The sequence below is a fragment of the Scomber scombrus genome, chromosome 1 (assembly GCF_963691925.1).
Source record: "Scomber scombrus chromosome 1, fScoSco1.1, whole genome shotgun sequence".
NCBI lineage: Eukaryota > Metazoa > Chordata > Actinopteri > Scombriformes > Scombridae > Scomber > Scomber scombrus.
Window position 1 is genome coordinate 18,923,557 of NC_084970.1, and position 27,875 is coordinate 18,951,431.

The 27,875-nt window shown below is 38.5% G+C and overlaps 3 protein-coding genes across 3 annotated transcripts; 1 reads left to right on the forward strand and 2 right to left on the reverse strand.

Moving 5' to 3' along the window:
* Nucleotides 1-154: 154 nt before the first annotated feature.
* On the forward strand, nt 155-7,458 carry tex9 (testis expressed 9). The gene is made up of 13 exons (XM_062422354.1): nt 155-243; nt 1,821-1,893; nt 2,606-2,739; nt 3,288-3,351; nt 3,548-3,624; nt 3,715-3,760; nt 3,904-3,980; nt 4,132-4,295; nt 4,765-4,856; nt 5,628-5,801; nt 5,913-6,047; nt 7,119-7,253; nt 7,333-7,458. The coding sequence occupies exons 2-13, from the start codon at nt 1,846-1,848 to the stop codon at nt 7,408-7,410; spliced, it is 1,224 nt and encodes a 407-aa protein (XP_062278338.1). The 5' UTR covers nt 155-243; nt 1,821-1,845; the 3' UTR covers nt 7,411-7,458.
* A 219-nt stretch (nt 7,459-7,677) lies between these two features.
* Nucleotides 7,678-12,311, reverse strand: mns1 (meiosis-specific nuclear structural 1). Its single transcript, XM_062428810.1, has 10 exons — nt 12,255-12,311; nt 11,076-11,270; nt 10,115-10,242; nt 9,890-9,992; nt 9,397-9,626; nt 8,916-9,132; nt 8,713-8,820; nt 8,353-8,610; nt 8,046-8,171; nt 7,678-7,946 (listed from the first exon to the last, which is right to left on the reverse strand). Exons 1-10 carry the CDS (start codon nt 12,309-12,311, stop codon nt 7,842-7,844), a joined length of 1,527 nt encoding a protein of 508 aa, XP_062284794.1. The 3' UTR covers nt 7,678-7,841.
* Nucleotides 12,312-13,730: 1,419 nt separating this feature from the next.
* On the reverse strand, nt 13,731-27,428 carry znf280d (zinc finger protein 280D). The gene is made up of 18 exons (XM_062422379.1): nt 27,294-27,428; nt 24,340-24,464; nt 23,939-24,144; nt 23,709-23,808; nt 23,368-23,592; nt 23,190-23,264; nt 22,930-23,036; nt 22,143-22,333; nt 19,446-19,603; nt 19,243-19,343; nt 19,011-19,157; nt 18,439-18,573; nt 18,078-18,310; nt 17,125-17,265; nt 16,965-17,033; nt 16,740-16,855; nt 16,620-16,641; nt 13,731-15,744 (listed from the first exon to the last, which is right to left on the reverse strand). Exons 2-18 carry the CDS (start codon nt 24,455-24,457, stop codon nt 15,378-15,380), a joined length of 2,511 nt encoding a protein of 836 aa, XP_062278363.1. The 5' UTR covers nt 24,458-24,464; nt 27,294-27,428; the 3' UTR covers nt 13,731-15,377.
* Between the last annotated feature and the right edge of the window lie 447 nt (nt 27,429-27,875).

The window sequence follows — 27,875 nt, forward strand, 5'->3', positions numbered from 1 at the left end:
GCACGTCCTGTTGTTGTTGTTGTTGCCACCCAGCTCTCCTGCGACATCTCTCGCTTCAAGTCCCTACACTTGGTGAGTTTAAGAGGCTCCGGAATAAAACTACGTGTGGCTGTCAAACGCGAAGTGATGCACGGAAATAAATAGAAGAGGGTGTAAACAGTGAACGGACATGTGGAAAACAACTAGCTCGTCCCTCCGGTGTGCTCTGCCCCTCACGGTGTGGGATTTCTCTGCATGTGCATGGTGAGTAGTAGCTGCTGGGTACACGCATGCGCACTGGCACTCCAAACATTAAAAACAACATGTATGCAGAACAAACGTGATGAAATGTTTCTGCATTTAATCAAACCATAAAACAAAAATGGGAAAGTTATATAAACTTGTTATTTTAAGTGAATAAATTAATAATATAATAATAATAATGATATGTATATCTATTGTTACATATGATTGAATTGCCAAAAAGAGATTATTTAAAAATACATGACTTCTAAATTAGGCCCACTTCTATAATCTCTGCATATGCAATATATTTTAATTTCAAAGTTTAGTTTCAGTCCATTCTCAGTCTATAGCCTATACACTGGAGGCTTAAAGTCCCCCTCCACTCAAAAATATGTTTGTCTTCTTGTGTCTTCTGTTGAATGTTTGAGCTTCACTTTGCAGAATGATGTATGTGCAGAGATTGACACTAAAGGGCTTTTTTGACATTTATCTGTGCTCACCTTAAATCTGATTGGGTTGGCCCGCAAGTATTATTTGTGTTATCATAACTAGTTTGGACCAAACAGGGTCCAATATTTAACTTATACAAGTGTGATGTTGAAATGTGAAACTTCCAGTGCACAAACACTGATATTGGACTTTACAGTTAAGTAGGAGATATATTGTATCCAGCTGTTAAACTGTTGAAACTATATATTTGCATATTCATAATGAAGAAGAAGCAGCAGACATCATTTTAATAATTTTAATAAAGTATTTATCTTTTTTTATTGTTGTTGTTGAAAACCATATCAGACACACATTATTGTTCCAAGCAAAGTATTTTAATACATTTTTTTTCACATCGCAGTTGTTATGTTACTTATGTTATGGTATACTGGACAAGATGGCTCCAAACTAGTTGTGATGTACTACTCACTAATAATACTTGCAGGCCCACCCTTAAAATCAGATTTAAGATTTAAAATCATGCACTCAGATGAAACTTTGATGAGCTCAGAGAAACTTTACACTTTCAGCAGATGAATGTGAAAGCAGCCTTCTAGTGTCAAAATCTGCACATAGACCATTCTGCACAGTGAAGCTCAAGCATCCAACTTGAGGAACAAGAAGAAAAACATATTTCTGACTAAAGGGGGACTCTTTTTTCTACTATGATAATTATACCCTGATGCTTGACATTGTGACCCATCCTGTCAAAGAGAGTTTACCCATCAAAATGTTTAAAATCTACATTTAGATTTTAACCAAATTATTTTAACTGACAATGTGTAATATTGTGTATGTAATATTTCACCATAGAAATACTACTGCACACAATTTCTAGAGAAAATGAAGAGGCCTGATGACCTGAGATCAGTCACATGTGTCTACTCTTAAAAGCAAACTGAAGCTTTCCTGTTTTCTCGGGCTTATGATTAGTTATCATTAGTATTAAGACATCATTATTTATCACTTTTTTTTAATCACTAGTTACTGCTTTTGTAACCTGCTGTAATACACACTGTATTATGTTTTAAAAACGCGACCCTTCCTGTTTGTCCTCACATGGCCACCGTACTGTGAGCACACTGAACACGTTGCTATGCGACCAGAGCTGCGTCTCCTCCGTCAGTCACGATGGCTGAAAGAGGTCTGAATAAAAATGTACAGTCCGTCGTCCTACAGGTTTGTACCGTCTTTTTTATGTTTCTAACCGGTTTCATCAGAGCTGTTAGTGTGATTCTAAAAGTTTAAACCTGATGATTTGGTTTTAGCAGGTGAAGTAGCTCACCTTAGTCAGCAAACTACAACTCAAGCTAATGTCTTCCTCCAACATTTGTACTGACGACACTTGTACACACTAACAAACATTAAGTTATATTAAAGCGTTTTGACTGTTTAGTTAACGTTACATCACAAATGATTAGATTGATGCAGGGAGCCAAACTTCCCTCTTTCATTTTGACTTGTTGGACTTTAATTTATGATGCTGTTTCGATGTTTTTAATTTATGTTTTTAATACTGTTTTTATGTTGTTTCTAACTATGGTTTGGTTTGTTGTCTGTTTTAAACATTTTGGTAATCCGTCTTGGTTAATTAGGTTGCCAGCACTGTAATTTTCATGTTTTTTTGGATTCATTAATTTAACTTTTAAAAACAAAGTGATACGCTTAGAGATAGAAATTGCAAAACCATGTCATATATATTATTACTACACACACAATCAGTAAATCTGGTTTATACACCTTCTAGTTAATCAGACTTACCTGAATAGTGTTTGAGTTCAGGGGTTAGGGCCTTCTTTGTTCAGTCTGGCATGTACTGTATTTTTAATGCTGTATTTTTGTATGATTATATTATATTTATACTATAAGTCCACTGCTTTGTTTTGTTTAGCCCAAGAAACGCCCCTCTTCCAGCAGTAAGGCTCAAAAGTCTAAGAGGGCTGAAGAACGACCACAAGCAAAATCTGCCTCGGGTCCTACAAAGAAGCACATGGACGACCTTTTTGCTAAAGAAGAACAATATAAGTAAGACTACTTGTTCAAATATTGCTTTTATTCTGTTTGGATTCATAAGTATAAAGTCCTGCAGATTAGCCCTGATGATAAGATTCAACTTTCACATTGTATTTATTTTTGTGTGTAGCATGTGTATTCTAAAGCAGTGAGTGACCTACATGGAATAATTCCTCTTTTTCCCTTGCCTGGGTCCAGACCTTTGAACCTGCCCCCTGCACTAAATTGAGTTCGCTTGATATCAGGCAATTTTACAATGATCGGACTCTTTTCGTTTTAGTTCATTTGTTCATCAAATCCGGCGTTCTTTTGTAGACGTACAGACAACAATCATTGTTGACTTTACCGTTATTTACCATTAAAAAAATTACCATACCATAATACTTCAATCAGGAAAGTCAATATTCCACAATTTGAGAAAAGGGATTTTCCGTCTATCACTGACACCTCAGGGCACTGAATAGTGATATACAGGTAAAACTGCTATTTCTTACAGTGCTGCAGCAAGCAAAAAAACATGTTAACATGAAAACTATTCTTATTATTTTGTTTATTCTCAGACTCCTAAATGCTGAGCTGGAAGCCAAAACAGCAGATCTAGTGAGACAAACAGATCAACTAATGGTAAGTTATTAACATGTATTTATTGTTTTGTTAAAATGAGTGTGTAAACCTACCAAAATATTAGTACTAATAAGATTGCTTGTCAACTGTGAATCTATGAGCATCAGAAAACTGATGAGCGGGGGGAAGTTGTCTTGATTTATTGGTAGATTTGCTTTAAACCTGAAAGAGGCTCTTGGTGTTTGTTGGATTTTAGAGAGAACAGAGTGAAGTTTTGTCAAAACCCCTCTCCACCCTGCTGCTCACAGATATTGAGGATGAAGAGGCTTCCAGGTAAGAAGTATTTTATGTTCAGATCTTTAAAACACTTCACAGATCTACACTACTTATCTCTCTGTGTGTGTCTCTCTCATTCCCCTGCAGGATGATAAAGCCTCAGCAGTGCACTGTGCAGGAGCCTCGTGTGAAGGTATCAGCTCAGAGTATTTAGTTTGTGTGTATTTCTGAGACCTGCCGACATTTTACTCCACAGATGAACTACATTACATAGTTTGTCAATGCTGTAAGTCCTAATTACAGTATTCTGTCTCTATCTGCCATCTCTTTTTTTAGGTGTTGACTAAAAAGAGGGTCACCTCAGCATCACAAAACACTGGAAAAAAAGGAAAAGAGCCTCACAGCAAAACTGCGTGAGTTTGATTTGATACCTTTTTAAAACCACATAAAACCATTTTTATTCATTAGTAAATAATGTGTAGGTTTTGTGTTTTGTAAAATATATACCGCATTAAAATTTCTCGCAAAGCACCTTAAAGTCTTCACATCGTTTCCTTGATTCAGAACTGCAAAGGTGCCACTTGTAGATGATTTAACAGCCATAGAAGAAACTGATGACTCTTTCCTGGCCAAGACGATTCGTAGCATGGAGGAGAAGATGAACGACCCCGTCCTTCATGAAAATGCTGTGGATGATGTGTCGAATGCTGGCGACACCATAGGATCAGGTAATTTATGTCACTGCAAAAAGTAAAGGCCGGTTTTATACAGAAATAATGAAAAATAATATATATATATATATATATATATATATATATATATATATATATATATATATATGCAAATGCTGCAGATATTTATAGAAAATGTAATTTTGTCCCTCCAAATAATCATGTGCTCAGTGAAGACGTTTTTCCACTGTCATACAATCTGTATTCATTCTTACTGATCCTGATGGAAACTGATTAGTTCTGAATGTATTTTAAGACAGTAAATGTTTGTGTTACTCTTGTGAAATTAGTTACATTTCCTAATAAAGAGGACCAGTGTGTTACAGTGGGATCTGAAACTCTTGACACCCAAACTAGATTTAAATTGGTCCTTTCCCATTAAATAAATCCATCAGAGTTGTGATCATGAGTTTTTTGGTGAGAGACTCATAAATCTGATTATGTGCACTCTTCTGTTTTGTTAAAGGCATTTCAGATGCTCAAATACGAGTTCTGAAGGCAAAACTGCGGATTATGCAAGAGGAGCTGGATCAACTATCATGTGAATATTATAAGAAGGTATTTTAAAAAGATCTCTCACTGCCCGCTGATCAGCAGAGGGGGACAGAGCTACAGCTGAGCAGCCACACAGTAATACAACAGAAAGTGGAAACATGTTTTTATTTTTTTAAATAACCATCGTGCTCCCAGTCTTGATTTTTCAAGAGCTCCACAACCAGGGTGCGACAGTTGATTTGTGAAATTATGGGGATCTCTAAAATCTCGCCAGTACGCTATGTTTGCCATGCATTTCTATTTTTCTGTGCATAAAATTAGGCTTGATGATGTATGATGTATTATTGATGTATGATTCATGCATGAGGGTGATTCATCACTAATTCACTTAAACTGTTATAAAAATATCGCCATGTATGCTATTCTTGCCATCACCACTTAAGCATGGCGGCAGCATATCATAAACTTTACTTGCTTTAGCTCAAAGATCAGAAACCCCCCAACCCCCACCATCTCAGTAAAAAAAAAAGTGAGCAGTGCATTTCTATTTTTCTGTCTTCATCATCATGGATCATGTGTAAAATTAGACTATTATTGATGTATGATTCATGCATGAGGGTGATGCCATCCTCAAAGCAAGGCGGCAGAGTGTCATAAACTCAACTTGCTTTTGTTCAAGCCATGGCATAGTCGCCCCCTACCTCAACACACCAAAATATAAAGCCAAGGAAAGATTAAACATTGGTTGTATTTAATTTAATGTTTTAATAGATTACTTTGACCTCAAACATCGAAGACCTTTTTATACATAATATTTTGTTTCTGCTGTTGCAGGATGATGAAAACACCAAGCTTAGTGCAAAAATGAAGGAGCTTGAGGAGGATCGAGCCAGGCTGCAGAAGACAACAAGCATTCAGCAAACACAGATCGAGAAGCACCGAGCATTAGCAGAGGAGTCTGCCAAAAAGTGTGACGGCCTTCAGGTGCAAGTGTCTGTGTTACAAAAGGTTTGTGTCAGTTACAAAAGACTGAAAAACTGGTGTGAATATTTTTATAGACACCAATTTCCTCATGTGTGCTGCTCAAGTGTGGTGACCTCCTGTTTGTGCTCCGTCTAGGAAATAGAAAATCTGAATAGATCCAACAAACAAGCGGCAGCCGTCCACAGCACTGCAGAGGTTCGTCTGACTAGGGCTCAGGAGGAAGTCGAAAGGTTAAAGACTCAACTGAACAAAATGAAACTGACAAACAAGGTGAGCTGGTTAAGTTATTCATATTAGGTTTTATTTCAAGTTCATGTTGAAAAAAACCCGCATAAACCGTTTCTGTCTGATAAATTAACTATTCTTTCGAGACTAGGGTTTATTTACAGATGCTCATATTAGTCTTTTTGTGAATTATTTTAAAAAAACATTTAGTAAAAAGTGTTTCATCTGAACTGAAGGTGCTGTATAGTATGTAAAATAGGTCATCTCTATATTGAGCCATGCCAGCAAAGTTTTTGTTTTGTTTTTATTGTGATATCATTTTCTGTTACAAAAACATTTTACATCAAGAGGTGCTCGACTTCACTCGCACAGAATTTAACTGCAAGCAAATCCTGTTCAATCAAAATAGAAACCAGATTACATTAAATATAACTTCTCACTTTAAAAAATGTAGACTTGCATTGGCTGTGACACAAATCACTTTCTTTTATTTTACTATTTGAAATATTTGCCGTAATTTATGCCTCTATAGCTGCCCTGTAAAATTACCACCAAAGGGTACATAATAATTCAAACTAATTGTCGTATTTCACAGAAGAACTGTCATGTGACTACACCCAGCAGTGTTGATTAAAAATGGTTATGATTCATTCGTTTCCAAAATACCAATTTACTGCTCACTGTAAAGTACATTTTTGAGTGTCATAAGGAGCAGCGAACGAGGAAACGGGTGATTCTGGACTCAACCAAGTAAAACAAACAAATCAACACGTTTATGATTAAAATTCTAAAAACAAGACTGGTTCCTCACAGTATTTTATCTACATCTGATTTCTAGGAAGACATAAATGATTTCTTTGCTCTGCTTGTTGGTGTCATAGCTTTAACATGTGATGTTACAGGGTTCATGTGAGGTAGGAAATCATGGGTTTATAGATCTAAGATAAAAAACGACTGAAGTAAGATCACATTGTAACCTATGTAAAGTAAAAAGAGTGCTTTTAACATGTCAACATGTTGTGTAATTCTAACTGGTTTGCGCCTGAGACCTCAGGTTGCACAAATGTGAGGTTTTGCTTAACTTACTAATTTAAGTCTTCTGTTCAATTCATTAAGGACAAGTTAACCGAGGAACATCAGAGTAAAGAAAATGTACTCGCTGAAAACAAAATGCTAAAAAAACAAAAGGCAGAACTCATCGTGGGTTTCAAGAAACAGCTCAAGCTCATTGACATTCTCAAAAGACAAAAGGTAAGTTTCTGTATTGTACCCTGTTAAAAGTTGAATTTCAAAAAAATCTGTTTTTATTCTGTGTCTTCTTTTTGTGCAGATGCATTTTGAAGCTGCCAAGCTGCTGTCATTTACAGAAGACGAGTTCATGAAAGCTCTGGACTGGGGGAAGTCGTAAACGTAAACAGTGAGATTCAACTTTTAAAAGTTGGATACTTGTGCTTCAATAAATATTTAAATACATTTGTCTGTGTTGTGAAGTACAACGTGTTTGCTGTCTCTCAAATTTTAATAAGTATGACAATTTAAAAAAGTTTAGTGTTTGAATAAACAAATAATTTAGATTTGGAGATTGATCTCCTGAGCATCATGACATTCAGCAACCAGCCACAAAATCATTTCTGGAATGATTTTAATAAAGATCCTGTCAGTATTGTCCCAAAGACATGTTTCTAAACCCTTTTCCTGTCCCTCAATGCAACACAAATGCTACCAAATTATGATACTGGGAAATTAAGTATTTTGTGCTCACTAAAAAATTGCCTCTGAATTCACTCTAACCTTAAACTGCCCTCTAGTGGCACAGTGTGCAATTTGGGGAAAAAACATTTATTCTCCTTCCCAGCCGTCTTCAAACAGATCAGCCTGACGTGCCTTGAAGTTTTTTCTGAAGTCCTCGTCAAAGTGCTCCAGGTCATCTTCACGAAGCAAGCCCTGAAAATATTTACAGTGTTGATGATCATGCACAGAAGACATGAAACCAGTGTAAAATTATTATTTTATATGCATGATACACATACTGCTGTTTCTTACCTTTGGTAAATATCCAAGAAGTTTTGTTGCGTGATTTTTAAGAAGTCGCTGCCTCTCTTCCTCAATAATCTGTCTGCGCACATTCTCCCTCTCCTGCTCAATCGCCCTTTCTTTGGCCTCCAGCTCCTTCAAGAGAGAGATCACCATGTTATTATCACAGCAGCTCATTCACAACAGAAATACAACAGCTGAACAATGTCTTATGTATATTTTTCACCTGTTTTCCTTCAATAAAACATTTTTTAACTACATTTTTCCAGCACCACCTTCTTCTTAATGTATCTGATTATTCACAGAAAGTTCGTACCAGGTCGGCCTCATGCTGCCGTCTTCTGTCCTCTATCAGTTTCTGCACCGCACGTTTGTGCTCGAGCTGCTTCATGCGTCGTTTCTGGGCGTTCATCTGCTCTATCCGATCATCCTCAGCAAACTTAGCCATCATAATTTTGCGGAAAGCCTCCTCTTCCTCTTTCTCCGCCTGCCTCTGCATCTCTTTGAAAGCCATTTGCTCCTGGCAGGTCTGCTGCATCATCAGCCTCTGTCTGATTTTCTTCTCCATCGCTTCCTGTTAGACGAAAGGTTAGATTTAGAAAATCAATAATTACAATCAAATATATAAAATGACACTTATATTGTTTTTTTTTCTCTGTAAAGCTATTATCCTTACAATATCTCTTTGCCTGTTAGCCTCTTCTTGTTCCTCGAGATAAAGTTCCTCACGGATTTTCTCCATCTCTTCCCGTTGCCGCTTCTCCTCTCCAATCTTCTCAGAGAGCTAGAGGAGAACAGGGAGGAGAGTTTAGAGTTTTTTTGGCTTCAGCCGTTGAGTTGATAGATACATGGACGGTTGTTTGAAAAAGTTGTCTCAACTATTTTATGGAGGTGCTGCTTCGCTTCCTCTCTCTCTTGCATCTTAGCCATCCTGCTCTCCTCCTTCTCCTTCTGACGGCTCGCAAACTCCATGATGCGTCTGTTCTCAGCCTCCATCTTTTCTTGCTCCATGCGTCTCCACTCGGCCTGCTGCTCCTGGAACTCTTCAATGTGCTGCTGAGTGGCTCGGACCTTCTCCATTTTCAGCTGTCTCTCCCTTCAAGAAAACACCGTTATTTTGCAATCAATCGATGATATTATGCTTATTCCTCAGCTGCATGTTCACACTGAAACGCTTAATTAAAATATATGCATTTGTTACATAATTTAATTCTAATTCAATGTAAGCATACCAAATTTAGATCCATATAATTCAAGTCCAGTCTATGCTGGCACTAATCTCTCCTAACCGCTTGACTGGTTGCTTGCATTCATCATGGCATCAATGTGAAAGAGTGTAAGAGTCAGTGGAAGTGCTCACATCTGATCCTCCTCGTAAATCTTCCTGACAATCTCGTCGACCATCAGCTTCTCCTTGAGGAACTCCTCATATGCCTCTTGTCTCTTGCGCTCCCTCTCCATGAGCTGCTGCTCCAGCGCTCTCTGGTACCCCTGGAGCTCCTCATGGCGTCTCTGCTCCAGCTTCTGCTGCTCAACGGTCGCTCGCTCATGATCACGCTTCATCTTGCGGCTGAAGTCTGCCTCCTCACGCTGTCAGAGAAGAGACGTACACCGTATGTCGTCTGAAAGCCTCAGAATTATTTTGCATTTGGAATCATTTTTATTCATTGCAGTTATTTACTCTATTTTCTGTATTTAATTACACTGAATCTCCTTCTTCTGGTGGCTATTACGCAAATAAAATCATGTGGTTTTATTTAAAGTAATATATTTTGAAGAACAGAATCCATACTTTACAACCAGCAGTTTTAAACCAGTTTACAACACTCAAAATCAATGAGCACAGCTCTCACCATTGTCTCAAACCTCATAGCTTCGTGCTCCGCAATCTGTGCAGCTCTTTCCTTGTTCAGATACGCAGACTTCAGCTTCGCCTCCAATTCTCGAAGCTCCATGCTGAAAGTAATTTGAAGAAACATTTCAAATGGTGTCAGAGAGACCAATGCAAAAATCAAAAGCATTTGTTTGCAGATACTTAATAAAACATACGGTCAGGTAGGTTAAGTAAGTGTGTGTACCTGTTGGCTTTAATATACTGCCTCATTTTTTCATCTCTTTGCTTCTCACAGTTGATGCGGGCCAGCTCTTTAGCCAGTCTCTCCTCCTGCTCAAGTTGCTTCTCCCTGTTTGTTCTCTCCTCCTCTGCCTGCACAGTTAAAATTGTATTATCTGCCTCTTTACTACAATGAAAAAGTGTTGTGTGAATCAGTGTTTTCCAAAATTTGGATCACCATTACCTACCTTGACAGCATTTCCACTACTACTTCATTTCTTTGTGCTAATTTTTTATTGTATATTAGGACTGCATCTAAAGCTTATCATCAGTCTTCAGTTATGCGATTAATTGATTAAATGTTTAGTCGATAAAAAAGGTCAGGAAAAAGGGAAAGATGGCAATCACCAAGTAACGTTTTCAAATTACTTTTCCTTTTTTCACATTTTATTCTGAGTCTGCTAGAGGGACAAGACACTTATTTTAAAGTCCCCCTCCACTCAATAATGTGTTTTTCTTCTTATTCCTACAGTTGGATGTTTGAGCTTCACTGATGTATGTGCAGAGTTTAATACCCGAAGGCTATTTACACATGTATCCGCTGAAAGTGGAAAGTTTCTCTGTGCACATTAAAAATCTGAGTTTAAGGGGCAGGTCTACACGCAGGATTTATGACATCACAACTAGTTTGGAGCCAATCCTGAACCAATATTCAGATGTAGGAGACATTTTATGTCTAGCTGTTAAACTTCTGAGATGAAATATATTTCCATATTCATATAATCTGACATTTTTAAGGAGGGGGAAGGAGTAGATGTCAGATAATTTAACTTTTACTGTGGGAAAACCACATCAGACACAAATGATTATTCAGAGTAGAGTATTTTAAAACATGTCAGGAGGGGATCTTTACCAAAACGTGTGTAATGTTGAGTGTCAGTGTAAGCTTGTTGACGGTCTAACATGAGCCTGCACAGAGAACACACCTTCATCAGAGCGCTCTCCATTTGCCTCTCCTTGTGCTCCTCCTGAAGCTGTCTCAGGTGTCTCTTCCTCTCAAAGCTGTCCTCGCCCCTCTGGCCGGCCTGCTGCTGTCTCTCTCTGTCCACCCGCCGGGCCTCCTCCTGCCGGTGCTGCTCCCGGCTCTGCCGCTCACATATTAGCCTGGCCCAGTTACGACTCTGTCACAGAAATACGGAAAACAACAAAGGTGAACAAACAGTGCAAAACCCCGACAGGTGAACACTAACAAGCTAACAGTGTGTCAGTAGCACTACAGCCGTTCAGCGCAGATTTACCATGTTTGCGTCGATTTCCGCCTAGTAGACCGAAGTCTGTTATGCGTTAAAAACTTGTGTTGGATTCACTGTAAATGTTTTTTGATGAACAGCTGACTGAGACTTAAATGAACCGCAGTTTAGCCGAGGTGTTGTTGGGTCTCCTCGATTGTTTGGCGTCTCGTTGTCCTGGGAACGCCGCGTCTTTGTGCGCTCAGCCAATAGAAACGAGCGTAGAGGATGACGTCAGCTCCGGGAAACTCAAAATGCTTTTTAACTGTCAGAGATAAAAACGTCATATACCCAAATAAATGTGTTTATGATAGAAATAATAATGTTTGAAAGAAATGAGTCGATAATGTCAAAGTACTCACCTATCATTTGTTTAACAGGAAGGGTCACATGTTTATAATGATTATCCTATTGTCCTTGATGGGGTTCCAGGGGGTGATTCATTTATTTTTACTATAAATCCATCCATAAGTAACAATAATTACTAATAACTTTATTTATACAGCACTTTTCTTAACAATGTTACAAAGTACTTTACAGAAGAAATAAAACCAAACAAGGAAGATAAAAGTAAGGCAACGAGGAGCACAGAGATAAAGACAGACGCACACAAGTATAGTTCATGATAAATAAAATAATTTTTAAAAAATAATAATAAAATGCACAAAGAAAGTAAAAATTAAAAGAATAACACCAATTAAAAGTTGTAAAAACAATAAATAGAGCAATTCAAACATTTCCTAAAGCTTTTCACAAAGAAAAAAGTTTAAAGAAGAGTTTTAAAAGAAGTTAAAGATTTAGTATGTGAGTTTTTGCAGTGAGTTTCAGAGTGTGGGGGCTCTAACAGCAAAGGCCTGATCACCCTTTGTCACCAACTGTGAGCTTGGAATGACCAGCAGGAATCTGCAGATTGTAGGGGTCGAGGGGGCACATACAACGTCAATCAATCTGAAAAGTAACTAGGAACAAGACCGTGCCTTAAAAGTCTGTAATAACATTTTAAAATCAATACCAACAATGACAGTAACACAATGATTCTTTTCTGTCAGGTTTTAAATTGCTATTGTCGGCTACAGCCAGATATATTATCCATCAACCTACTCCACCAGGATAAGACACAGGGAATTCAGAGCCTTTTTGGACTATAAAAACTAATAATACAAGTATATGGCTACATAAGGGCCTGGGTGGGCCAGTGCCGGCCAGATTGATAGCTGGCCCATCCAATCAAAAGTTGTTGTTGCCTAAGCTTGAAAATGAGTGAAGGAAAAAATAAAGGGCAATGTTGATAAAATACAATATTGATTGATTAGCCAATATACTTATTTAAAATGTCTCACTCGCCCCCCCCCCCCCCCCCCCCCCCCCCTCCCCAATCTCCAGCAGAACCAAGTTCACGTCTTTTATTTAGTTTTAGCCTTTAGAAATTTTGGGTTAGCTCAACGTTTTTCAAAAACATTTGTTCACTCAACTTTAAATAAAATGTTAGAACAACAATTTTGAAGGGGCAGGATTTATTTTATTTTATGTATGTTTGCCTTTTCTATTTATTTCTTTATTGATGTATTATGATCTGTCCACTACATTGCCTTATTACTATTGTTACAGACAGTTTTGCCCCATCATGATCTCCAGGTGCACAAACTCATCCTCCTCCTCATTACAGCACTTTTATTTGCACCGACGATACTGAAGAACACAAATAATCAGCTTTTTAAGTTCATCCAGCAAGGAAAGGTTTTTCTGCTGTGAACACTGGAACTGGATGTGTCTAATTAAAAAAGGATACAGGTGACTCAAAACAATATAAAGGCAAAAATATTGACATATGTAGTTTTTTTTTTTTTTTTTTTTTAATCCAATGTAAATCCATCAACTATTAAACTTTATTCAATTACAGTTTAACTCTACATACTGTTGAAGTTTGTAGCTCTTTAGTAAAGATACATCCTTAATTGCTTTACAGAAAACAAAACTACACATTTCTTTGGGATATTTGCAGGATACAACTGAAAGGTAGTTTTCAGTTTCTTCGTTTACCACACAGGTGTTTTGACAGGCAGGACTGTAAACATCGTAAAAAAAGAGATAGAAAAAGAAATAAAGTGTATCTCACAGCTTTGACACGCTGATGTTATAGAAATGTTGTTCCTACTTGGTTTTCTTACTTTAAGGTTGATTTATTGTATTTTTCCTTGCAGGAAGTTATAATATACAAACATCTGAGCTCTCTGAAATTAATTTCTGACCGACTGCTTCAGTTAGCAGAATTCAGAAAGTCATCCACAGACTCAAACGTCTTGTATTAAAGATTTATTTACATACCAAACAACAGGAAACACTGATTCAGACTCAACAGTTTATAGATCTCTGAGGAGAATGTGTCCTAGGGGGAACACCATGGTTTTAGGGGAATGTGTTTAAAGCGGGCGGTTACATTTACAGCGCCATCTAATAAAGATAAAGACTTGCTCTACAGATACTGTATACGCACAAGTTCAAATTTCAAAAAAATCTACGAGATGAAGACTTTTTAGAAACTAGGCCACAAAAAGTAAGCAAACCTCATTATATAAAATATTTCCAAAGCTTCGGGGAATTCGCCTTTTTAAAGTAAATGCCAAATAAAAAAGGCAACCGAATGAAGCAGCACCTGACGTGAAGATCTGACAGACACATTTCATTAGGTTGAAGTCCTGTGCCCAGTAATGGGAACATGTACACATTTCTGCTGCATAATTGTTTACAGGGTAGCACTTTCAACATTAAAATCTATCACTAAAATCTGCTTGGGTACAGCTGGATAGTTGTTTTTTTTAAATTTTGCTCCCACCTCTAATTTCCCATGTAATGCCCCTTCACACTGCTAGATTTTCCAAAAATCCTTCTCTTTGGACATCATTTGAAGCTAGTATTTTCTATACACATACTACTGTACTTATAAGTTACAGTGGGATAATGACCTAAACTGCTCACAATATTGTAAACGTGGATCAACATTTCTGCCACAAACTGGGATTATTTTATTATGTAAACGATTAATACACTGGAGTAATTCCTAAGAGTGCTTCAGCATGTTTTTGTTTTTGTAAAGCAACATAAAATTCAAAATTCAATATCAGACAATTATTTACACATATAAAAACAAGCCTAAAAACCCAAACAAACCAAAAAGACGGCTCATGATAACATTTAAAAATGAAATTAAGACACCAATGTGAAATAGCCTCCAGTAGAAATGGGAATCAAAAGGCGTCCACAAAATGAAATCAGAGGCAAACTTGAAACATTTCAATGTGTAATTTAAAAAAGGGACATGCAACATTTAAATTGCACCAATAAATCAACAGTGAAATAGTATCTACATTCTGTGCCAGCAGGTGGGATTTTATGGGAAATCCGGCAGAGCAATTTACAGTCAGCAACAAACTTGTTCATAATTTGAAATAAAACAAAAAAATCCACAAAGCATCTGGACTGACGCTGGGGATCAAAAGCAGAGTCAAATACTGTCCTCTTGATGAGACGTGGTTTCCTCAGGGATAACGACAACCAGCTTGGGTGCCTGCCAGCTTTATGTCAACAATTTAAACCTTGAAGAAATACAATCACTTAAGTTAAATGAAGAACTGACAGCAAGTCATCTGGAATCTGTCATATCTGAATATATTTTGACTAAAAGTTACAAACGACTTTAAACATATAGTTTATAGGTCAAGTAAGAAGACTGTAGTGGATGTATGTTTATTTATAAATACAAAAAAGGTTTTTTACATATATTTAGGCAAAGGATGTTTGACAGAAGAGTTCACAAATGCTTTTTTTTTGTCCAGTTCTTTAAAACTACTCATCAGACTTCATTATCAGCAAATACCAGCAGCCAAAGCAACATTATCATATGATCAGTATGTAAGAAACTACAATGCTGAGGTATGCCAGATAAAGCATTTTTTTAAATGAACAACTGTGAGACTTGTCGTTCATCAGAGACGTGCAAGTTCACTCTGATTTAAGGTCTCCGGTCTCAGTTGGTGAGACGGGGGACTGCTCGCTGACATTCAGGCTCTCCGAGTTCCCTGCAGACTCCTCACAGAGATCTAAAACTGCATCTGATGTACAGGAAGGCGATAAACCGGAGACAGACGACTGCCTCGCATCCCCTTCAGAAGAGACTTCGGTGACATTTCTCATTTCTGTGGAACTGTTTTCTTGATCGCCTGCCGGTAACGTCGGCTCTGAGTCTGGCTGCCCAACAGTGATGAGAGAAACACTTTCAACTGGTTTCAGGTCCATTTCCTTTGGTGTCTGAGCAGGTACTGGTGTCAGGATGTACAAGACTTTCGCTGGCTGTCCCAAGATGAGCTGCCTGCATGAGATGAAGACAACACTGCTGTAAAAACATGATTCACATTTACATCCGGACTTTATCAACTGCTCAGCAACGTAGAGTTTCAGCAAACAACATTACTTAGTGAGACTGAAACCTGACAAGACAAATTCATCTGTTTTAAAGGGGCACTCCACCACTTATACCCCTGAAGGTCAGACAATGAAAACCGTAGTAAAATGTTGCCTTTGGTCCCAGAGCTTAAGACAACTCTGATGATATCATAGCAGTGTTGTCAGGGTTATTTTAGCTTGGGGACAACATATTAGGCTCGGTGGATCACTGGTGAGTTCAGATTTGGCCTGTATTTGCTGTGATGTCACAGTGCCATCACCAATAATAACCTCACAAGATGATGGCGGTCCCAGTTTTGTGAGCCAAGAGCTACTCTCCATGGACTGCAAAACCTCAGTGCATGATGGGAAACTCCTGGCTGGCTGATTGGTTCAGGTGTTTGACTTTGAGTGTGAAGATTTAGGTTTATTAGTCTGGTTCACAATTTTTCAAGTCTGTCTTAAAACAACAGTCAGATGCCCAAAAATTATTCAGGCTAAAACAGTTTTTCTTTTCTTGTTGCCATGACAGCAAAAGAGTTCCCATGAACTTTCTCAGTAAAATAATATAATAAATATTAGAGTAAGACATAAATTACTATCAAATGATGTCATGGTAAATGAAGGATCTAGTGTTTTTCGCCCATTATAGAGATAGAAGGTCAGAGTATCTCAAGTCCCTCATTTCAATAGAAGTGTAATACTGAATCTCTGGAGTACCCCTTTAAGAATTTAATAAATGCTCTTTGGTCTTCTGCTTTATTAAATGTTTAAAATGTAATGTGGGCAGTTTCTACTCACACTCGATCTTTGGCTTTGATATCTGCTGGGTTAGAAACAAGAGACAACCTTTTGAAGAAACTTGTACAAACACTAAATGTTAACCATGACTCAGGTAATGCCTGCGGGGAAAAAACGTACCTTTATCTTGAATGACTTTGCACGTGTGATTTGGTCTGTCGGTTAAATGTTTGGTCATCAGGTCACCACCTGATGCATCCACAAGGAGGTCACAGTTGAGACAGACCAGTGTGTATCTGGAGAAAAACGAGACAAATCCTGTTACCTTTAACTACAAACAGAAAACACTGAATTTAATGACAACAATGTGTGAAAATACAATTTTCTTTTTCAGAGCTCACTTACTTTAATGAAGATGAATTTTTCTTATTATCCATTTTCAAAAATCTGTGTTTGGTGATGGTACTGTGAAATCTATCAAAGGGCAAAGAAAGATTTGTCAAACAAACACTGGGCCTAAAGTGAAGCACCTGAAATACTGATACAAAGGACAATTTTTGCTTACCTTATCATATGATTCCCAATGGAAACTTTGCAACTTGTCCGATATTTGCAGGCACCACAATTTGAAGCCATTGGGAAATGAGAAAAGAAGTCGTCGACTTGCGTGTTACACTCGATGCACGTGTAACGCCCTCCCAGCACTCTGGAAACAGGAAATGAGAAGAGACCAAAGATTCAAAGATTTTAAGATACTACGGTTGATAATGAATGAATTTGAATTAGTGTGATTAGGATTTAATATCTTTAAGCATTTGGGTTGGACCATGTTAGCAGATGCACCTAATAATTACCTTTGATAATTGTCTACTGTCTGATGAACATCTGGCATGTTCCTCATATTATTCTACAAGTCTGAACTCTACCTCTACATTTTTTGTGTCTAAAGTCAGCATATAATTAGTCTAAAAAATGTACACTATATTATATATATGTACACAATTTGCTACTTTGTATGTTGCTTTAATAACATATATTAATTTTCTCCTGCCCTGTCATGAGTACCCAGGAGCTGGGGCTCTGTGTTAGTGGTCGAGGTGGGACCGGGATCCTGAATGATTAAGGGGGGCAGAGCTGGACATGCATTTCATTTTTAAAGCCTAGTTTTTTGTAGATTCATGCGTGCCTGAGAGCCAAAATAAGGAATCTTTCACATCACTGAAGATAGCAGTGCAAGCTTCTAATTCAGTACATTTCAGACAATTTAAATACAAAGGTTGTAACATTTCAGTCATGATTCTGCTTCATAAGATGTCAAAATTGTGAAACATGTTTACATAAAATCACAGAAATATAGTTACTAACCTAAACATAAGTACCAGAGCCTTCTTATAAGAATTTGAGACTTTTTAAAAATGTATTGCTGCACAAATTCAGTTTATCTAACCAAAAAATATACATTAGTTATAACTAGTGTATATTAGTGTCTGACTACTGTGAAAAAGCTCTGTTAACTACCTGATGTTCTTCAGTGACAGGTTGTGCTTTGAAGTACGGCCGACTTGTTTCTTGTTCTGAGTAGCCTTTGCTTTTCCAGCTGCGGAGACGTTTGATTTAGACTTGGACACGCTGACTGGAGTTTTGGTTTGCTGATTGAAACTTAGCGTTTCTGGATTGATGATGAAACCGGATCGATCAGAGGAGCTCTGCAACATAGGCATCTTTCCTGAGAAAGAGGCCCGAATGGTCACCTGGAAAGGCAAAGGGAACCCAACATTTATTGACATTGAATTAAAATATGTGTTCAAGTTAAGATTCATTTAAACAAAGGTCTACTATAAATAAATGCTGCACTGATGTTTTAATGACGGGCTCGGACCTTTGTTCCCGGAGGAAGGCCCTCAAGAGCTTTAGGTTTTCTGAAAGTCTTGTGGACCTGAGTCCTGTGCTCCAGTTTCTCCTTGTATGTGAGGAAATTTAGCCTGCATTTTCCACAGCGATGGATCCCTTTTTTCTGAAATAGAAAAACGTGATTAATTCATGTTACTACTTAAGGCTAATAGCTGAGATGTTTCATTTGCATTCACAGCAACAAAGTAACAAGTGTGACAGAAACTACTTTCATGGCTATTATGGAATGGCAAATAATTTTGTTTGGTTCCAACTAGACTATATTCATTGCTCCTTCAGGTGAACAGAAGTTTTATTGTCAGCGTTTTATGCATTACAGTAAGCTGTTCAACAGACAGCCAAATCAATCCAACCTCAGAAATGAAGGTAATAGTACACCAAAATAGTGACTTCTTGCAAGCATACGTACAGTCAGAAGGCTGTTACAAAAGCATATTTTATGGAATCAATAACCCCAAATCTATATTACATTTGAAATGGAAAATCTTTAGTTAAACAGTCTAGCTTTACAACAGAGGAGGATCAGATGCAGCAACATACCTGATGTTTCATGTAGTGTTGCATGTAAATGTAACTACTTCTAAGAACTTTGAGACAGAAAGGACACAGCATGACTTTTGTGTTTTCATGAGCACTTCGGAAATGCGTCTCCACATCTGAGAAGAAGGACGACCTATAATTGCACACCTGTGGAAGCAGTAAAAACAAAATATCAGTTAATGTATTCTTTGAAACCTTAAACCAAACTACAACTTAATATCGAGCGACAGACCTGGCAGACGTAGGGCATTTCCCCGGGCTTGTGGTTGTCTTTCATGTGTTCCAACAGCACTTGCTCCGACTCAAATGCCAATTCACATATCTTACAATTGGCTATAGGAGGAAAGAAAAGAAAATTAAACATGGTCACTCAGTGACGGCAAAACAGTCATGTCAGATTGAGCTGTATAGACCTATATATTATAGATTATATACTTGAGGATTCGATCGGACTGTGAGCGCTCTCGATGTGGCACTGCAGCTGGAATGGAGTCATGTACTGTCGATAGCAATGCTGGCAGGTTGTGTGGCTCTCCCAGCTCTCACTGTTCTGCTTTTCCAGCTCCAGGTGGTGCTTCATATGGTTCATGAACCTGTGAGGAAGACAGACACACACAGAAACGTCACTTAACCCTTTCAAATATAGAAGCTCTCAAGTGATCAGTTCAACAGATATGAGACATTGATTTTAAACTTGCATATATATTAAAACTAAGGCAACAAAATCAAACAATTTCCCACAAGTTTCTTGGGCCAAAGTAAAAGATATTAAAGAGTTTAAGAAAAACACCATCTAGACCCATAAACAATAAAGTCTGATGAGCCACTTTTCCTCTTTTATCCTACATCTACACGGGTCCATTTATGACGCTTTTCCACTATACAGTTCTAGCACTACTCGGCTCGACACCAGGAACAACCTTTTCCATTACTTCATAGTACCTACTCAACGTGGGCGGGCGGGGTCGTCATAGCATGGCTGCGCGAAACTGATGTGACTTTGTTTGAATATGCGACACAAACACATAAACAATGGAGGACATGGAGGCGATGGTGTACTTGCTGCTCGGTCTGTGGCTTTTGTCACACACTAAGCAAGAGAAGAGAGCCGAATCGCTGTAACGCTGTTGCCGGTATTTTAAAATGCCGGGTTTGATTCTTGTGTGGGACGGCTCGTGACTCTTCCAGTGACGACTCTCTGATCAATCAGTGGCCGGCAGTCTGTTGACGTCACATTTAGTATCGGATCGGCTCGCTTGGAACCTCGGCAGAGCAGGTGCTAAAAAGGTACCAGGTACTATCCCTAGTGGAAAAGCAAAAAAACCCGAGTCGAGTCGAGCCGAGTAGTGCTAGAACTGTATAGTGGAAAAGCCCCATTAGAGGCGTTCATACCTTCACCCCACTATTTCCAATTGTTAAATATGTTGACCAGAACACTGGCAGTCCAGAAACTACTATGCATGACCAAAATGAAACGGTTGGAAACACTTTCCCCAAAATCTTTTACTGTATACAAGAAAATGAAAAAAATAAATTGTGGGTCCATCAATAACAGGATTTAATATAATACAGCTTAACAGTTAGATGATTGACATCAAACTTAACCTTTGATAAATGATTAACAGAGTTGAGTCATTTTTAATGCAAAAGATTTGCTGGCTTCAGCTTCTCAAATGTGAAGATTTGCAGCTTTCTTAAAAATTCAAATACAAACGATAAATTAAGCAGCAGTGGGACAGTGAATATCCTACAGAGTTTTATAGCTGTATAAAAGCAATTCAAAGAGTGCTGTTACGTTCTGACACAGAAAGTTGACCCTGTCATCTATTCAGCCATATTAGGTGCCAGCCACATGCTCCAAAACAGTGTTCACCAACAAATGCCTTGTTTGTTTTCTGTCACAGCCCAAGGTTAACCAAATTCCACATTAAAAAAAAGCTTTAACTGTGGGCTCATAATCTACATATTCATGAGATTTGCAGTGATTTCAAGAACATTGCCATTTCTAAAAAAAAAACTAAAGTAGATGCACTAAAAACAAAAACAAAATCGAGCAGTGGGGGAAAATGTAATATTAATGGCCTGTGTTATGGTCCAGCTCCCAAAGGTATTAAAAAAAATACATGATGTATTCTCCATGCATCTCTCTCTAAGCATTTATAATGGCCATTATAATATCAGCAATTACACAAAGATTTTTGTTTAGTCTGATGATGTAGTGCTCTGCAGCTGCAACGAGCACGTCCACAGCTACCTGCCACTGCTGCCCCAATGAGGCAGGGCCCATTTTTCACCCTGAACATTGTGCTACCTCAGCTACCCTAATAGACATTTTTATGTGAATGAACTATGACCTCCACTGTGACAGTGCAGTTGCAGTACAAATGTGTCTCCCCATTAAAAGCAGCTTACTGAAGCTCTTTTTGCAGTGTTCTGAAGCAAGTTATTTAATCAAAGGAACCGTTCATACGCCACCTCAACTAGCAGTCATTTCTCATCTTCACGCCCATGAGGGAAAACGGTCAGATACCGTCGTCCATCTGAGAGAAATCCTGCAGTGAGGGCCGACAAACATGTCCACCCTTTCTTTACTGGAATTGGTGAGTTATCTTTATGGCAGGAGGCTGAAACGTTGGTGAAGTCAATCAACATATACAGTGTGCTCGACGTATTGCAGATAATATGAAAACAGCCCTTGCTCTGGTTACAAACGTCTGCCCCCCCCCCCCTAAAAAAAACACACATGCAGAAAAAACTGCCAAGCCATTTGTTAGTTCACAATTAATCAAGCTGCTCCACAACCAGGATACAATCCAGTGTTTTTTTCTCTTCTTTCTTTTAAATGTGAGGGTCAAACAGTCAAACCAAAACCTCTTATTGTAGTAACTCAAGAAGTCGTCAAACTGAAGGAGGCAACTTTTTGAATTTGGTCAGCTCAGGGGACGCTTGAATCAGCAGGGAGGTATTAGGATGTCAGAAAGACTGCAGCCTCTCTGGTGATGAAAGCAAAGGGAATTTGGGGAAGCCACAAAGGAAAATGTTCGATTGGCCTCAAAGAGGTCCGGCAAACTGTCAGATGAAGGGAGGCATATTATTAACTATTTTACTGACAGTAAGTAAGATAAGACATACCTGATATTGTTCTTGAGAATTTTTAAACAGCTCTGACACTTAAAGGTGTGGTTGGACCTCTGCGACTCCTTCTTGGTTCCATCTCCCTCAAATCGGCCGTAGTAGAAATCTGAGACCAGCATGATGCGCTTATTTGAATGAATACTTTGGGCTGATGGAGCTGTTCTTTCCACTGCATTTACACTGCAACTCTGAAATAGAGACGTCTAAAATTAAAAGAGCATTTTACAGTCTGTTTATCTGCAATCATGCAGCAGCAGTCCTTCACTTAACTGTTCACGTCTTTCAGTGCCCTGCTGTTTTTGCTGCTACAAAATGACACAGAATTAAAATAAAATTAGATTCTAATAAGACTATTTAACCAATATTTTTCTCCTGACATCAGCTGGTTGTCAGCTAATGGTAACAGAAGTGGTTTACCTCATGTTTTTTATGACTGAGTGTCAAAAGACCACAATGAAACATCATGTCCAATACATAAGAGAATGGACACCTGCAGTCTTTAACTGCTGATTGATGTCAAACAATATTTCAGTCTGAACAGCCGTCGTCAGGCAGCTCTATAATCAAACAGCACAGTGTGCCATTAAGCACAATGTTTCTTTCTACCACATTCAGAGATTAAAGCAAGAAAATATTCTTGAGCCTGAAAATGTGTCCAGGAGGGAATGTGTGCAATGTATTTAATTATGTGTTATATGAACTTAAAACTGCTCTACATCTGATATCAGGCATGGTGCCTGAGAACAACATTTCCTCTCTTAAACATGATGAGATTTTGACCTACCATCATATGACATTTCAAGGCCTCCTGATGAGGGAATTCTTCTTGGCATTTTGGGCACTTTTTCTTTATGATCCCATTTTCCACTGCATCTGCTACATTTACCGGCCCTACAGAAAACCAGTAAGATGTTACAATTATCAAGATACCAAAGCACATAAGTGACTATGTTTAGTCTGTACAGCATGAGGGGATTTATTTACAATAACAATCAATAAACAATATTGATATCAATACACATTCCACAAGTAATCGAAACGTACCCAATTCCGACTTGACTTTCTTTACTACAGTGTCGACTTGCTGTGCTGGTAATCCTCGTTTCAGTGAGCTTTGATCTGTATGAAATATGAAAATAAATGATTTACACATTAGTCACTGTGAGCTGATTGATCTGCAAGTAAGTTAAAGCAAATTTAAACTTCACATATAAACATGTACCTCTGTTATTGCTGCTGGCCTTCATAGGCAAAGTAATGGTCTGGAGAGTTTGCGTGTTGGACCGGTTGTTCTGCAGTTGATTTGATTTCGCTGAATACACAGCAGGACTCTGCACGTTAGACAACGTCACAATGTTGTTGCTGATTTGCTGCACCTGAGGCCGATGGACGACACCAGGTAATACTGTGCCTGGAGTGACCCGCTGAAAAAGTTGCTGCTGACCAGCTGAAAGACAGAACACAGAAACCCTTAAAACACATTAAAACCACTTCTTTTTAAAATTCACTGTAAAGAGAGTCAAATGGAGTTCCTTGTCAGAGCTGTGTTATATTCATATTTACCTGGTACAATTGTAAAAGAAGTCCCCGGAGGATACTGTGTCCCAAGAGAGGCAATGATCTCACTGCTGTTCGTTAACTGTGGAGAAGTAACGATGAAGCCCTGAAAACAAATTTGAATCCACATGTCAACATGGCAGCACATGACGTAAAAACTATATTATAATTTAAAAGGATATTTACACGATGTCCAAACAAAAAAACTGCAGAAATCATTCTAGCACCAACAATACCTGGTTATTGACAATAACTGGCTGTGGAGTCACTGTTGACAGATTGGGTGCAGCTGTATTCACTGCATTTCCAGCCATACTCAATGGCAGCACCATTGGTGAAGGTCCAAGAACCGGCTGAGGAGCAGGACTTTTTACTTCCTGTTTGCCTACACTGTTCCTCTGAGGAGGTGGAGCGTTAGGCTTACTATCCCTTTGGTTATTAGCTGAAAGAAGATACACAAGGACCAAAATGAGCAAATGATTATAACCAATAAAAAAATGATTATAAACTACAATATTAAACAGCAGAGGGGGATTCTGACATTATGATTAATTAATGATTTGTGCGTGTGGAGCTTAAACATCAACGAAATGTAAGTAATATACAGAAATGTATTTTAAAATGTGCAGTAACATACATAGCACTCCAACGAAGATGGGTTCATCGTCATCATCATCTATCAAGTGGACTTCTGGAGCTGGTTTCTGCCACGGCTCCAGCTCCTCTTCGACACATTCCATAAAAAGTTCCGACATTATGGACCTGCAGCAGAAAAACAACACGTTTAGTCAGTCTGACACACTCCTTCCAGTGGTATACTATTTAAATAACACTACTGCAAAGCTACATGAAGCCAAACTAATTATTAATACTGAATATGAATTCTGTGTCTGAACAGAAAAGTTGGGCTGGTTGAAAAATCTGGGCTTGAAGCAGAACATGGCTGATAATAAGAGTCTGATTTATTATAAAATATTTGGATTTTAAGCAGTGGCAGCATTTTAGGCTCACACTTAACACACATGGCAGCGGTTTTAATGAAAACCAAGCAAGGAGAGAGGAAACAAGGAAATATGTTTTTAGAAAAATGACAAGTCCTTTCCTCTGAAGCGTCACATAAAGCGACGTTTGTTTATGATGACAGCGGCAGCTGATCACAACTGGATCAGCTGATAGTTGACTTTAACAGCTGCGCATACCTCCTCAGAGATATGTCCTCGCTTGTCGGAGCAGAAATTAGAGCTGGGATGGGTGTCAAAATGGTGGGCCCGAACAACTTCCAGCACAAGTGAGGATCAAGGAAATATCACATAAGAGACTTGAGATGTAGGAGTGTTACTGTAAGAAGGTCATTATCCAACATGGCAACACACACTACCCTGGAGCTCTTACTTTTTTCCTACACAAATACTGTCATATACCGGATGCTAAAATGTAAGAAAGGTATGAAAAAATAGATACTGTCACAACCACTTCCATAGAGAGAGATGTATCATTGCGTAATACTACAGTCATGGAGCGCCCTGGTTGTCGAGTGGTTAAAACGCATGCCACATAATCCTAGCGTCCCTGGTTTGAATCTGGCCAGGGACCTATGCTGCAGGTCATTTCACTCTCTCTCCCCGTTTCCTATCAGCATCTCTGCCAGATACTATCTAAATAAAGGCAAAAAAGCCAAAAATAAATCATAAAAGATACTGTGAGGCCGATACGTGCTTCTCACAAGGAAATGCACTTAAGCTATTTCTGCATGTCTGTGCTCTTAGTTACTGAAATTCAGAGGTGCACAATTAAGCACTGCGACAACTTTCGGAGCCTTCACCCTCGACGAAAAAAAGACAGTGACGTCATTTTTGACAAGCTGACCGTCATGCTTTAGAGCCATATTCAGACTAAAAAAGGCGATGTGGTGCAGCTTTGTAGGGTTTTGAAGGGGTGTGGGTGTTTTTATTTGTAATCGCCGTGAAACAATCAGAAAACAACATTTTATTCCTGTCATTCAACTCCTTTCTCACTTCCACCTTTGCTATCTCTCTCATTGGCGCTCTCCTCTCGCTCATGTTCTCTTCCTTTTTTTTCCTCTCGTCTTTTTTTAAATCAGCCAGGAAGCTGACATCAAAGCCAGGTTTACTTTTACTGTTATCAAAGAGAAATTTCCTCCACTTCTCCTAAAAACGCATTTGTTGTGCCTCATGGCAGACTTATACAGCTCTGATCAGTCTGATCACCAGCTGTGATCAGCCACTACAGCATGAAATCAAGTTGCATTTCTCCAAAAGTTGTTTATGGTTCAACTTCCTCGACACAAGCCCCTGTGTCGTCCCTGCAGCCCCTACACTGCAGCCTAAACACACTACCCCCAATCAAAGGAATGGTAAGACTGGGATTTTCACCACAACTCCTGATTTGGTGTGAACTAGTGCACGTTTCCATGGTGAAGTTGCAGCTTCAGTTTATTCAGATGATTAAAATGGACTTGTGCTACTGCAGCAGATGTGCCACCCCGCATCCTTACCTGGTGTATTTACCGCTTGACCAGGGCAGGTAAATGTACAATGGGCTTATCAGAGCATTTGCACTTCATTTGGCTGATTGCTGCTGCTGAGAGTTATTAGAGTGAGTTGTAAACCATAAAATCAAAACAATGAGCTGATGGACGATATATTACAAAGCTGAAGAGAGCTGCATTAATTCTCTGAGTGACTCCTTCTCACATAACACACACAGATTAGTAATTTGATTCACTGGTAATATACTAAATATTGATAACACCAGCTTTAAAAGGTATTGAAAATCTATAAATACATGTTCCTTTATTGGACTGGAATGTATTTATAAGCCACACAACCTTTGTAACAACATGCAAATATTTTCAGAGGAGACTCAATGCGACACCAGCCTCAGTATCTATAAATCTGTGACAGTTATTGAGATCTGAATAATTGATCCCATTATTAGCACAATGCTTTACAAGGGGCCACCAAGATGGCGACAGTACTGGTGATGATGCAGCTGCACAAATACAGAAATACTTACTAATTAAAACGCTATTAACAGGTATATGCTTGAATGATTCACTTATCACCGTTTAATAATGTGTGAAGTGAATATATAAACACAGCTGGATGAATTGATGTGGGAATATAAAGATGCTTGTTGTAAATTTGAGACAACCTAAATTATTTTAAAATGATGTTATTAAACTGAAAATCAAAGTGGTATAAATGTCAAACTGAACATTGATCAGATTAAACACCATTATTAAATACACAGCTGTAGATTATTAGCGTGTTTTTTCAAGCAGCAAGGTGGCTAATGCTAACAAGCTAACGTTTTCATGTTTTCCCATGTTCATTACCTTTATCTGCTGCAGTATGCGACCAAAGCTCATGACTAAAGCATGCAATCAGACATTTGAGAGCTGCTTCGACACATTTTGTGGCCGTTTTATCTCACGTCTCAAGATATCGATTATCGATTATTGCACAACAGTATTAGCTCGGCTCCGTTAGCATGTTTCTCGTCACCTGGGAGGAGGATGCTGGGACAAAGACTGACTTTAGTGTCCTGGGTTTTTGTCTTGCTGCCTACCTTTCTCACGCCCAGCCTCGAGGTTTCAGGGCAGAGCCGTGTCTAGACACCGTTCAGCACGGTCCTCGGCCTGTGGACGAAACCGTTTAACACAGTGCAGCTCTCCACTCAACACCGGAGGAGGAGAGTGTGTCGTCGGGCCGGAGCGGCGGAAACAGTCGGTGTCTGTCTGGACCAACCAGCCGCCTCTCTGTCCCCAACTTCCTCCTTTAATTTGAGGTACTTCCTGCTACCTCCAGCGGGATTTCTTAAAATCAGCACATTTTCCTTTAAGATTAAAGGATAGTTTCACAGTTTTTCAAGTTTGTCTTAAAACATCAGTCAGACGCTCAAATGAACATTGAAACAGGTTCTTCTTTTTCTTGTAATCCTCCTGTTCATACTGATTGCTTACTTAGCCCCATAACAGTATATATCATGAGTAATAATCACACAACAATCATAGTTTTATGAATAAGCAGTTATTAATAAAAATACTGGGAACATTTGTATTTACAAAACCTTTTCTTTTTACCACTTCTTAGCCATGTTCACTTTCAATGTGGTTTGAATGTAATTTGTTTCAGTCCCAGTCTATGTTGA

Bases quoted from the DNA above. Each gene is read 5' to 3' on its own strand.
- tex9 (XM_062422354.1), top strand. From the start codon at position 1,846: ATGGCTGAAAGAGGTCTGAATAAAAATGTACAGTCCGTCGTCCTACAG. The intron at 3,761-3,903 runs GTATCAGCTCAG...CTCTTTTTTTAG, and splicing joins TGCAGGAGCCTCGTGTGAAG to GTGTTGACTAAAAAGAGGGT. The intron at 4,296-4,764 runs GTAATTTATGTC...GTTTTGTTAAAG, and splicing joins TGGCGACACCATAGGATCAG to GCATTTCAGATGCTCAAATA.
- mns1 (XM_062428810.1), bottom strand. From the start codon at position 12,311: ATGTGCCCCCTCGACCCCTACAATCTGCAGATTCCTGCTGGTCATTCC. The intron at 8,821-8,915 runs GTTGAGACAACT...GTTCTCCTCTAG, and splicing joins AGCAGCACCTCCATAAAATA to CTCTCTGAGAAGATTGGAGA. The intron at 8,611-8,712 runs GTAAGGATAATA...TTCGTCTAACAG, and splicing joins CTAACAGGCAAAGAGATATT to GAAGCGATGGAGAAGAAAAT.
- znf280d (XM_062422379.1), bottom strand. From the start codon at position 24,457: ATGTCGGAACTTTTTATGGAATGTGTCGAAGAGGAGCTGGAGCCGTGG. The intron at 23,593-23,708 runs GTAAATATGAAT...TCTGTCTTTCAG, and splicing joins TTCTTTTACAATTGTACCAG to CTGGTCAGCAGCAACTTTTT. The intron at 22,334-22,929 runs GTAGGTCAAAAT...TCTCTATTTCAG, and splicing joins CCTTGAAATGTCATATGATG to AGTTGCAGTGTAAATGCAGT.